Source organism: Bos indicus x Bos taurus, chromosome 9 (genome assembly GCF_003369695.1).
Source record: "Bos indicus x Bos taurus breed Angus x Brahman F1 hybrid chromosome 9, Bos_hybrid_MaternalHap_v2.0, whole genome shotgun sequence".
Classification (NCBI taxonomy): domain Eukaryota; kingdom Metazoa; phylum Chordata; class Mammalia; order Artiodactyla; family Bovidae; genus Bos; species Bos indicus x Bos taurus.
In genome coordinates, this window is record NC_040084.1 from 53,290,673 (window position 1) to 53,304,049 (window position 13,377).

Consider the following 13,377-nt stretch of genomic DNA (forward strand, 5'->3'; position numbering starts at 1 on the left):
CTCCCACAAGTCTCATTTTAGTGTGAGTCCTTAAGAAACACAGCCTAAAAACGGCCAATTTAGTTGTCCCTCAAAACAGGTCAATCTGTCCGTTTTATTTCCATCATCTCTTTCTAAATGCATTTCATTGACTTTTGCAGAGCTTCATCTTCATCTGTCTCAGGGTCATAGAGTCTAACTTTCTTGTAAAGTCATTTTCTAAGTCAGTATTTCTGATAGAGTAATGGAAGTCTCCATGGTTGAGATGGTTTTATGTCATGTTACTTTCAGTTGTAATTTTCAGCCATCACAATCCTAAAGGAAATCAGTCCTGAATATTCATTGGAAGGACTGATGCTGAAGCTGAAACTCTGATACTTGGGCCACCTGATATGAACTGGCTCATTGGAAAAGAACCTGAAAGATTGAGGGCAGGAGAAGGGGAAGACAGAGGATGAGATGGTTGGATGGCATCACCGATTCAATGGACATGAGTTTGAGCAAGCTCCAGGAGTTGGTGATGGACAGGGAAGCCTGGTGTGCTGCATTTCATGGAGTCGCAAAGGGTCGGACAGCAACTGAACTGAACTATCGTGTAATTTAATAATTGTAACTTAGGAGTTTATCGATGCCTCCTCAAATGCAGTATCAGTATTTTAAATATATGTAGAAATTCACTGTGTGTGTTAATTTGTAGATAGTGGTAATGACATGCTAGCTGTCTGGATGCAAATATGCAAATAGTCTTAAGAGATCTGCTAGAGTAGCCTGTCAGAGAAGGCAATGGCACCCCACTCCAGTATTCTTGCCTGGCAAATCCCATGGATGGAGGAGCCTGGTAGGCTCCACGGGGTCGCTAAGAGTCAGACACGACTGAGCGACTTCACTTTCACTTTTCACTTTCATGCATTGGAGAAGGAAATGGCAACCCATTGTTCCAGTGTTCCATTCTCCAGTGTTCTTGCCTGGAGAATCCCAGGGATGGTGGAGCTTGGTGGGCTGCCATCTATGGGGTTGTGAGAGTTGGATATGACTGGAGTGACTTAGCAGCAGCAGCAGCAGAGTAGCCTGTAGATCAAAAGTGTTTAGAAACCACTGTACTGAATTAGTACATGTTACCATGATTCAGGCTTTCTGATCACAACTTACAGGGGTATTTGAAACTTATGATACCTCACAGGTCAAGGATTTCTTTGAGAACATCAATATATATTAATGGATTACAGATATGTTATCAAGGTGATAGAGATGAGTGACTTTTTCATATAAAAGCTTAGAGGATAAAAAAAGAATTGTACCAAGTTTACTTGAAAAATGTGACTTTTTTTCCTATTGGAAAAGTTTGAATGGGTATCCAAGTTAAAAGGCCCTACATGAAGCTTTGCAACTGGAGGCGAAGGAAACCACTTGCAGTGCTTAGCCTTCTTTCTGTCTAATGAATGAGTTTCCCTAATGATCTTGTCACTCTTGAGTATCATTCTCTTATCTGTCTACTGCTAGAAATATGAAAGCTTCAAGCCAAGAAGACATTTACATTGCTTGGATATAAAGTGAGGAGTGAGATATCCTGTTTAAATTGGTTCCCTTAGTCACTCTGTGAGACAAATCCATCTTCCTCTGAAATTATATGGATCAAAAATTTTCTAAGAAATATTTGTATTCAAAGAGAGATGTGGGTCCTTCACCAGAATACATGAAATCTTGCATGAACATCAGTGAATTGAACTGGAATATCAAATCACTTGAGCTTTTGAAACATTAAATTCATGTTCTGGGTGGCATTTTATGGTGATAAAAATAGATGGGCTTCCTCACTGTGACAGGTAGTGCTTTTGAACTTGATGGAATTCAGTACCAACGTGAGTGTGCAAAGATGGCTATAATATGATAGTATCAGCAAATATATAATGTTGCTAAAAAGCAATGGTTTGGAAGATTTCATAAGCTTCATGCTCTATAGATATTTACCTTCTTACAAAAGCTGCAGTAGTGAGCAAACTCCTTCTCAAAACATGGCACACAGTAATTGCCACTCTCTTTGGAAATCAAAGGTTTAGTTCCTATTGGCTGTCGGCAGTGCTCACACACAAAGCAGGTTTCATGCCAGTAGTTACCCTTAAATTCCATTTTGCGGGAACCTGGACCCCAAAAGTAAGAGTCTATTAGTACAAATCAAGTTTCATTGTTTTCTTTTAAGCAGTAATACATCACATCACTTAAACTATATGTTAAGGTGATAAACTAATCAGCCACATAGAAAAAAAATAGTGTTTGGTTTCCAAAACATTTATCTGAAAAAAGAGGTCAATAGAGTTCAGCCACAATGATGGTGAATCACTCTTTCACTGGAAATTCTTGTGCTGTTTCATAATTTTATGATGTGAAAGGACTATAAAAGTAGACTCTGAAAGGCTGCACATGGTTTAGATAAATTGGGCCATAATAAGAATTACAAGGATATTAGGAATGCCCAGGGCACAGACTCCTGAGATTGATGTTGTACAGTTACAGTCTCCTAGAAAAACTTTGAATCTATAATAAGAAAATGAGAGAGAATTGTTCTTATGCTGCTGTCCATAGGTATTGAGAAGAGGATCAGTGAAGAGGATTATTACTTGCCTAAAGGTGTAACAGGTTACATGGATCCTTGCTTTCCCTGAGAGAAAAGAAAGATGACTGACCCTCAGACCAGTGTTTGTTGAGATACAAAATGATGCTTGATTCCATTCTCCTATGATGGGCTGTGCTTTTTTGATGCTATTGGTTCTGCCTAGGACAGGGTGTTTAATGCAGTTTTAGCATTATTTATTGGTGTAGATTTTATTCCCTGGTTCAGTTTCTGGTTCAAAATGTTTCTATGAATTATGTTTATGACAGTATATAAAAGACAGTACACTTGGCCCATTGGAAACAGAAAGTATAATCTTTTCATTTCTAAAGTACACTAAATGAGATAAAGAGATAGTAAGAAATATGTCTATCTGAAAAGCAGGATTTTGTGTAATAGTCCCCTTTATCTGTGAAGGATACATCCCAAGATCCCAGTGGATGTGTGACACTGCAGAAAGCACCAAACCTTGTGTGTGTGTGTGTGTGTGTGTGTGTGTGCGTGTGTGTATACCATGTTTTTTCCCCTGTACATACAGACCTATGTTTAAGTTTATAAATTAGGTATTGCAAGAGATTAATAACAATAAAACAGAACAATTATAACAATATACTGGAATAAACATTATGTGAATGTGGTCTCTCTTTCTGAAAATATCTTGCTGTACGAATTGAATGCCTTTTCCATCTTATCTAAGTACTTACCATGCACTGTGGCCGTAACTTGCAGTTTGAGGCATGACAGCAAAACTAGCATAAATTTCTTTTTCCTTCTTCATGATTTCATGGATGGGGAATTTGTTCTTACATTAGATCTTAGTAACCTCAGCATGTGATTTATTTCCTTATTAAATTAAGAACTGTCTTTTCTTAAAGGAAGAACTTTATGGCTTTTTTCCGGCATACCTGATTGCCAGCATCACTACTATTGCACTTTGTGGCCATTATTAACTAAAATAAAGGTTCCTTGAACACAAGCACTGTGATACAGCAACAGTCTGATCTGGTAACTGAGGTGGTCATTAAGTGACTACTGGGCAGGATGCTCTGGACAAAGAGATGATTCATGTCATGGAACAGGTGCAAGGAGGTTTCATCACACTACTCAGAACAGTACACAATGGAAAACTTAAGGAACTCTTATTGCTGGTATTTTCCAGTTAATATTTTCAGGCTGAACATTTTTGACCTTGGGTAACTACAACCACAAAAAGTGAAACCATGGAAGGAGAATGGGGGTACTAATGCACTACACTCTTCCTGTGCTTGGGTTTAATTTAAAGCATTGTAGCTTCAGTTATAGACCAAAAGGCCTTGAGATCTTACCAGGCATGATGGTCTTCTTGCAGTGAAAGCACTTGGAAGAGCACTCATTAGAATAGCACTCCGAGCACAGCAGGCGCTCATCCTTGGCAGCAAAAGGCTTTTCTACCAAAGAGTGATTGCATTTGGTGCAATTAAAGCATCCTTCATGCCAGTGACGGCCTTTGTAACAAAGATCCTTCGAGACAGAGAGTAAAAGTTAATTAAATGTGTTTATGATCAAACAGGCCATTTTGTAAGACAATACTAAACACTCTGGGGCTCTGGTGCTAGTAGGTTTTGCTGTTAGCTTGAGGGCATGATGTTATTGATACTATTACCTGGAGAGAGGAGACTCTGCCACAATTAGGAGCTAGAGCCTGCTTCCTTGGTTGGTCACAAAAGATAGATGGAAAATAAGGGGACTCTCCTATTTCTTCCAATTTCCTGAGATGATTTTTATTTTTAGATGATAACATCCTATTACTGTTTAAGATTTAAGTAAACAAAATCTCAACACTACTTACCTAAAGCAAAGATTAAAAAAAAGAGAAAATAGACAACAATATGCGTTCTGGTAGGAACGGGCTATATGCATGAGAGGTGTCAGGGCACAATGTCTTTAATGAATATGAAACTGATTCAAAGTTAGGAAATAAAGGTTTTTCAATCTTTATACTTCCAATTGTTTATGCAGTTAGTCATTTATACTCTTGTCATTCTAGAAAAAACACTTTAGCTGTGTAACTTTGGTCAAATAACTTCTTTAATCTTTAGCGCCCTAAACTGTCTTCCAAGATCACTGTAAGGATTAAAGCATGTGTTCTGTTTCACAGTGCTGAGCATAGTGCCTTGAACATCAACTTGATTGATGATAGCTTTGAAAATCCTTATATCTAGTAGCAGAGCCTTAGATTATTAAAGAAAAATAGGAATCACAACACATTTTTCTGCTGATCATATGCAATAATTCTGTGAATTAAACCTACCTTGGAACCTGATTCAATTGGTTCTTTGCACTCCTCACAATAGTTAGAAAAGATACGATCATAACAAGAAACACAGTATGGATTGTCATCCTTTAGTACATATTTCTTCCCAAGAAGTGATGCCATGCAGTATTGGCAATAAAATTGAGGAGTTGTCATTTTGCCTTAATCCTATGAATAGAAAAATAATTCACATACATAAAGGCAAAATTTTTGACAAATTATAAAGCCCCAATACAGCATGAGTCAAGCACTTGAATGGATTTATATCTTCTTATATGAACACCCACCAGTTTAGGAAATATGCTGTAGTCATGGTGACACTTGGAGGGATTTAGGAAAGGCTACTCTCCCATCTTGGCAGTTCCTGTGTATTTTGCTAGCAAAACGCATCAAGCCAGCAGCCGGAGTGTGAAAAAACATCTTGTATTCATCATTCACTAATGTGGAATTCAATGAGAAAGTGATATTTGTTGAAATAGGGTGGTTTCACCTCAAGGATATAAATATGAACTGTTGATAGAGCTTTCACTAACTGTCATCACTTACTAGCTTGTTGTAGAGATCTGGAGGTGGAGTTCCATGGAAATAAGTCTTTTTTTTCTAACTGAAATAGAAATTACTAATCAAGTACATTGTCATTTTCTATGCCATCCTTTTATTTCCCAAATCTTTGGGCTTCCTATGTGGTGCTAGTGGTAAAGAACCTGCCTGCCAGTGCAGGAGACTTAAGAGATGCAGGTTTGATTTCTGCACATTAGTTAGTTCTAAGGTCCCTTGAGACATCCTTCTTACCTGTGGCTTCACCCTCCCCAACTACACTGTTGTACCTGCCATTGAGCAATATGTAGACATGCAGTCAAAACCATCAGTGGTAGAAAAGAGCTATAGGCTTCTTAAAGTTTTAGGGCTAAACTAACATGTACACAGAAGGAAAAATAGCAGCAGCATTTTATAAAATGAAAAATATAAAGCCAAGGTTAAGAGAAGAATTATAGTTATTTTGTAAATTTAGGAAAACCATTTAACAAAATCCATGGATTTCAAAAGGCTTTTATTCAGTTGTTCAGTCATGTCTGACTTTTTGCAACCCTATAAACTGCAGCACGCCAGACTTCCCTGTCCTTCACCATCTCCCAGAGTTGCTCAAATTCATGTCCATTGAGTCAGTGATGCCATCCGACCATTTCATCCTCTGTCATCTCCTCCTCCTGCTGCATTCAATCTTCCCAGCATCAGGGTCTTTTCCAGTGAGTTAGATCTTCACATCAGGTGGCCAAAGAATTGGAGCTTCAGTTTCAACATCAGTCCTTCCAATGAGTATTCAGGGTTGATTTCCTTTAGGATTGACTAGTTTGATCACCTTGCTGTCCAAGGGACTTTCAAGAGTCTTCTCCAGCACCACAGTTCAAAGGCATCAATTCTTCGTCACTCAGCCTTTTTTTTTTTATTGTCCAGCTCTCACATCCATACATGACTACTGGAGAAACCATAGCTTTGACTATACAGACCTTTGTCGGCAAATTATTATGTCTCTGCTTTTTAATACACTGTCTAGGTTTGTCATTGCTTTTTTCCAAAGAGCAAGCATCTTTTGATTTCGTGGCTGCAGTCACTGTCCACAGTGATATTGGAGTCCAAGAAAATAAAGTCTGACACTGTTTCCATTGTTTCCCCATCTATTTGCCATGAAGTGATGGGACTGGATGCCATGATCTTAGTTTTCTGAATGTTGAGTTTTAAGCCAGTTTTTTCACTCTTCTCTTTCACCTTCATCAAGAGGCTCTTTTAACTCTTCTTTGTTTTCTGCCTTAAGGTGGTGTCATCTGTGTATCTGAGGTTATTGATATTTCTCCCAGCAATCTTGATTCTAGCTTAGTGATTCATCCGGCCCAGTGTTTCTCATGATGTCCTCTGCATATAAGTTAAATAATCAGGGTGACAATATACAGCCTTGACATGAAAAGTGAAAGTGTTCCACTCTGTTGTTCCATGTCTGATTCTAACTGTTGCTGCTTGACCTGCTTATAGGTTTCTCAGGAGACAGGTAAGGTGCTCTGTTATTCCTATCTCTTAAGAATTTTCCGCAGTTTGTTGTGATCCACACAAAGGCTTTAGCATAGCCAATGAAGCAGAAGTAGATGTTTCTCTGGAATTTTCTTGCTTTTTCTATGATCCAACAGATGTTGGCAATTAATTAGGATTAAACACGAGTTTTTAGTTGTCACCAAAAGCAGTACCACTGATTTTCTTGGAAAATAAATATATTATGAACTATAGATACTTTCTAATTCTCCATCTCAGAAATTTGTTTTTTTTTTTTTTTTTTTTTTTGCAATTTTAGCAAAATGAGAAAATCCACTATTGTGATGCTTTTTTACAGAATTTTTAGTGCTAGTTTTTATTTACTATATTTACATTGCATTCCCACATAGTTTGCCTTCTTTTATTTTAATGGTAACATTTCAGCTGAGTGTCTTGCTAAATGTACACTGTCATTAAGTCCGTATATAGTAGACCTTCAGTAACAGAGAAAAGACAGGATTTGGAACATGTGTGTCTTTTCTAAGGAAGGACGAAAATTCAGACTAGAAGTTCCCAATGGAACATGCCAAAATTATCTGCGAAGAATATTGAATCCCCTATTTGCTTAATTCCATAGAAATGTCCCTTTTACACAAATACAACACACACTAAAAGGATTGCTGAGGGCTTGGAAACAGGAGGAAATAAATGTGAGTCCCTTGAAAGATTTTAAAACTCAAATTTTGTTCATGTTTACAGTGATCAAGTGTTTTATCTCTTAATAGTGAAATAAAATATATACTTTTAACTTTCATCACTTCGTATGGAAAATGCCATTTTCATTAGTCATGTATTTCTTTAGTCTTAGATGTGTATAATGGAGAAGGCACGGGCACCCCACTCCAGTACTCTTGCCTGGAAAATCCCATGCACAGAGGAGCCTGGTGGGCTGCCGTCTATGGGGTCGTACAGAGTCCGACACGACTGACGTGACTTAGCAGCAACAGCAGCAGATGTGTATGATAGCACCATGAAGCATAGCCTCTCAGAACTTAGAAACTCCCAGGCTACTTCCATTTTGTGAGGCTTTTAGTATATTATAAAATGAATAAACAACCAAAGGGATCACAAAATTGGCAGATTTTCAAGTTTTTATTTTAAACCACACTTTAAATACAATCATACTTGTACCTCATTTGGTGATCAGTTGTCTAAATATAAAATCTAAATCTCTAAATATTTTATAAATATTAATATAGAAGTATATATCAATGAATATAAATACTTATCTAAATGTAAATATGGGAAGATACGGTTCTGCCCCATCTCCATTATAATTACATAATAAGTCTTGCTCCATAAAAATTCTTAACAAAATGGACCATATTTTCCTCAGTTTCTTTTAAAAGAGAAAGTACATCTTATTCCACCTGTTTTTTAAAAGCAGTGTCAAGAAGCTGGGGAGGGTGAAAGAGTCAGTCCAATATCTCAAAACTGTATAATTTTGTATTTCATAGAATGATACAGTGCGAGTAGGCATTTGGTCCAGGTCAATGTGTATTGAAATATCTACTCAGTAATAGCTGAACTCTCTGCCCTCAAGAAGTCTGGATCCTCTTAGCTCTTACCTTGGTAATAGTGAATATAATTTGAGATAGAACAAACTGAATGTTCACTCTCTCATTTTTGGTTGGGAAAAGTACACTAAGAAATCCAGTCCTCATTTTTATGAAGTCTGTCATTTAATTATGGGTATAGGAATACATCCACATAGAGTTTTCTTAAACAGGAGTGTTACCATATAGAATATGATACACATTCCACTAGAACCATAGAATTCTTAGTGATTTTAGAAAGGAGTGAGGAGCTACAGCATAGAAGACCTTCCTAGAAAGATTTTAAAGAAGTTAATCTTTTGCAAATCTGTTAGGAAGGAAGGAAGAGAACAAGGATTTTGATTAGCAGGGAAGGAAGGAGAAAAGACAATGAGAGAAGGCATGGGATTACATCCAAAGCTGGGAAATGGTAAGTCTTGCCAACAGATTTTCACCCAGGTATATTCAGGATAAAAGAAGACCTTCCAACTATTTAAAGCTATTTGAGCAACAGTTAGAACTAGACATGGAACAACAGACTGGTTCCAAATAGGAAAAGGAGTTCGTCAAGGCTGTATATTGTCACCCTGCTTATTTAACTTCTATGCAGAGTACATCATAAGAAATGCTGGGCTGGAAGAAGCACAAGTTGGAATTAAGATTGCCAGGAGAAATATCAATAACCTCAGATATGCAGATGACACCACCCTTATGGCAGAAAGTGAAGAGGAACTAAAAAGCATCTTGATGAAAGTGAAAGAGGAGAGTGAAAAAGTTGGCTTAAAGCTGCACATTCAGAAAACTAAGATCATGGCATCCGGTCCCATCACTTCATGGCAGATAGATGAGGAAACAGTGGAAACAGTGGCTGGCTTTATTTTTCTGGGCTCCAAAATCACTGCAGACGGTGACTGCAGCCATGAAATTGAAAGACGCTTACTCCTTGGAAGGAAAGCTATGACCAACCTAGATAGCATATTCAAAAGCAGAGACATTACTTTGCTAACAAAGGTCCGTCTAGTCAAGGCTATGGTTTTTCCAGTGGTTATGTATGGATGTGAGAGTTGGACTTTGAAGAAAGCTGAGCACCGAAGAATTGATGCTTTTGAACTGTGGTGTTGGAGAAGACTCTTGAGAGGCCCTTGGACTGCAAGGAGATCCAACCAGTCCATCCTAAAGGAGACCAGTCCTGGGTGTTCATTGGAAGGAATGATGCTAAAGCTGAAACTCCAATACTTTGGCCACCTGATGCGAAGAGCTGACTCATTGGAAAAGACCCTGATGCTGGGAATATCTGAGGACAAGAGAAGGGGACAACAGAGGATGAGATGGTTGGATGGCATCATCAATTTGATGGACATGTGTTTGGGTGGACTCCGGGAGTTGGTGATGGACAGGGAGGCCTGGCATGCTGCGGTTCATGGGGTTGCAAAGAGTTGGACGTGTCTGAGCGACTAAACTGATCTGAACCTTTAATACAAACAGTTCTAAATAGGGTTGGGGGTAGGCAAAAATATAAGAGTATGAATTTTTCCAACTGGGTCACAGTTTTACTACCTTATTCTCTCCTAAACATAATTCTGTACTTTTTTTTTTTTTTGCCTGTTTTCCTCCTCTTTAATCCTTTCATTATTATTTCTGAATAATCAGGGAATAATCTGTACCCACAGTTCAGTTCAGTCGCTCAGTCGTGTCCGATTCTTTGTGACCCCATGAACCGCAGCACGCCAGGCCTCCCTGTCCATCACCAACTCCCGGAGTCCATCCAAACTCAGAGTGCCATGTACACCTGCACTATGCATTATCCAGACCAGCCCAGTGGCAGAAATACCTGCCCAGCCATAAAGACCAGTTTTTCTTTTTCTGGTGCCAACAATGTAACTCCTTAGAAGACAACATTTCTTTCTCAATCCCATAAAGGGTCATGCTCACCCTCTTACATGGAAACATCTTCGATGAACTTTACATACAATGCTGATATATCATTTCCCTTAAAGACAAAAACTGGTGCAGAACAAACTGGTCAGATAACCTGGGGAGATACTGGGGTGCACCGATTGTAAGTTCTTAGCTTAAATACTTACTTATGACCTTATTAATGTTACTATGTTGTATTCTGCCTATTTAACAAGATTTTTTCCTGCATTACCAAATGTGTGACTGAACCTCTGATAAAATTAATAATGATTCCGTTCAGTTCAGTCACTCAGTCGTGTCTGACTTTGTGACCCTGTGGACTGCAGCATGATAGGCTTCCCTGTCCATCACCAACTCCCAGAGCTTACTCAAACTCATGTCCATCGAGTTGGTGATGCCATCCAACCATCTCATCCTCTGTCGTCCCCTTCTCCTCCTGCCTTTAATCTTTCCCAGCATCAGGGTCTTTTCCAATGAGTCAGCTCTTCGCATCAGGTGGCCAAAATATTGGAGTTTCAGCTTCAACATCAGTCCTTCCAATGAATACCCAAGACTGATTTCCTTTAGGATGGACTGGTTGGATCTCCTTGTAGTCCAAGGGACTCTCAAGAGTCTTCTCCAACACCACAGTTCAAAAGCATCAATTAAAAAGCTTGCTTTATAGTCCAACTCTCACATCCATACATGACCACTGGAAAAACCATAGCCTTGACTAGACGGACTTTTGTTAGCAAAGTAATGTCTCTGCTTTTTAATATGCTGTCTGGGTTGGTCATAACCCACAAGAACAGACCAAATGGCTTGTTTTCAATCATTTTCTAACAGGTAAAACTGTAGGAAAGGGGATAGGGACCATGTGATTCTTATCTTAGGAGCCCCCATCTGAGGGTTAATTTGGCAAAGATATTTAAAAATGTTTGCTTCCAAATATTTAAAATCCTTGAGCAGAGCTGATTTATGAGTCATAGGAAATCTTAATAGTAGATCCCAATTGGATAGCATTTAACTTTTCTAGGCATGAACTTAGAAATGTTAGTATCAATATCAATTAGACACTCATGTCAAGCTTTTCAATGGGATAAGAGTAGATATATTCTTGTCAAACTTCTTTCAAAGTCATTCCTCAGTTACACAACACTTTAATTACAGAATTTTTATCACTGTATCCTGAGGTTTTAGGAGACTGATTTAGAGATACACTGATACATCTAAAAACCTATGAAGATAAATAGCTCAGAAGTTCAATGTCATGGATGGACTTGGCTTTCTTCTTCCAATTCTCTGCTTTAGATTTTAGATTTTTGCCTAAAAGGATGTGAGTCTAAGGTCATAGCTTTCATGAGTGAGAATGCTGTTGGATACATGTTATTTTTAAAACTAGGAATAATTTTGTGTCAAGTAATGTTATATGGTGAGTTAATGATTAGAAGGCAAATGCTGTGAGCAATATACTCACTTATATTTTTATTATGCTGAAGAGAATTAATAAATTCACAAGAAGTGTACTTCAGAGAACATCAAGCAGGAGAAAGGCAGGGACTTGAGGCCATGCAGGTCATCTTTAACATGCTTGTGTTTTCAGGGCATCACACACCATTCACTCATTCATTATATAAATAGGTAAACCTTTTTTATTTGCAAAGTAATCACCTAGAAGTCAGTGAAGGACGTAAAAATAGACGACTCAAATTCTATCCTCAGAGAGCTTATAATCTAGTAGAAAGAGGAAGGACATTTTATAACTAAACAAAAATTTGGAAGTGATAAGGAGAAATGAAAATTCATAATAATTTAGAGCAATGGTTCTAAACACGATGCATATTAGAATTTTTAAAATTTCCCCCAAAGTGCACCTGTATCCTAAACCAATGAAATCAGAATTTCTTGCGGGGTAGGGAAGGAGAACAAGTATCTTTAAGCTCCCAGGAAGTTCTAAAGTCCAGTGAGAATAAAAAAGCCCCAGTTAAGAAGAGGAAAGGGATTACTTTTAGCTTGGAAAAATTCAGAAACAACTTAGAGAAAATGGCATTTGAATGGATCGTGTGGTAGGTATTATGGATTTGTTCTCCCAACTTGGTTCTATCCTCCTCCTGGTTGGAGAGGTCAGACAGCTTGAGATTTCTCCTGGAACCTCTTACAGCTAATATTCAGGATGAAAATTTAGCTGTTAACTCCAAACAGGTGTGTACACGGGCAGGCGGAAGCGAAGTGAAGGACGTGTTCTGGCTGCTGTTGCTGCTGGCGGGCTGAGTCATAGAGTGGTGTGTGGTTTCCACCACTCAGAATGCTTGGACTCAGGTTTTCCAGGGGCCAGGGGCTTGGTTTGGGGCTGTGAGAGACAGTCGTGGCAGTGGTACTGATGGCAGCAGCAAGTTTCTGACCTCTGGATTATGGGGCAGACTGGGTACTGAAGTGGGCAGAGAGCAGCCTCTGCCACCCTTGGAGGGACTGTTCAGATACTAACAATGAGAGCTAATGTTTCTGTGCGTTTCTTGAGAGCCAAGTACTGTGTTAACCACTTTATGCAGATTCTCTATTAATCCTCACAACAGTCCTGTAGGATGGGTCCACTATTGTGGTTCCCATTTGGCAGGTGAAAAAAACCAAAGCTTAGAGAGGCCAAGACCGCTTGAAAATGCTGAATCTAGGATTTAAACCTCCACCTGTCAGAAAGTGAAGCCCAGGATCTGAGCCTGCATAAACCTCTCCTTTCCTGAAGATGTGGGGAAGGGCATTGAGACTGACCAACATAATTAGGAGGAAAGGTGTTTAGACTCTATATGTGAGGTCTGAATGGAAAACAGCAAGTAAGTTATTTGAAGTGGTTGGTAGGCCATGAGAAGGTACAAATTGGAGGACAAGTTTGAAAAGGTAGCCTGGGTAAGATCATTAGTGGCTTAAGCTTCAAACTAGAGATGAGCTTACTTTTTGTATAGAAAAGGTACAATCATTGATGATTGAGA

At 38.6% G+C, this 13,377-nt stretch overlaps 1 protein-coding gene across 1 annotated transcript in view; it reads right to left on the reverse strand.

Annotated features, from left to right (window-relative positions):
* Positions 1 to 13,377, reverse strand: part of FHL5 (four and a half LIM domains 5) — a 56,650-nt gene that overhangs the window by 13,283 nt on the left and 29,990 nt on the right. Inside the window, exons 2-4 of the mRNA XM_027551374.1 lie at positions 4,878 to 5,048; positions 3,913 to 4,087; positions 1,948 to 2,117 (exon numbers count right to left, since the gene is read on the reverse strand). Coding sequence (XP_027407175.1) covers positions 1,948 to 2,117; positions 3,913 to 4,087; positions 4,878 to 5,036 — 504 coding nt within the window. The 5' untranslated portion in view covers positions 5,037 to 5,048. The remainder of the gene's footprint in view (positions 1 to 1,947; positions 2,118 to 3,912; positions 4,088 to 4,877; positions 5,049 to 13,377) is intronic.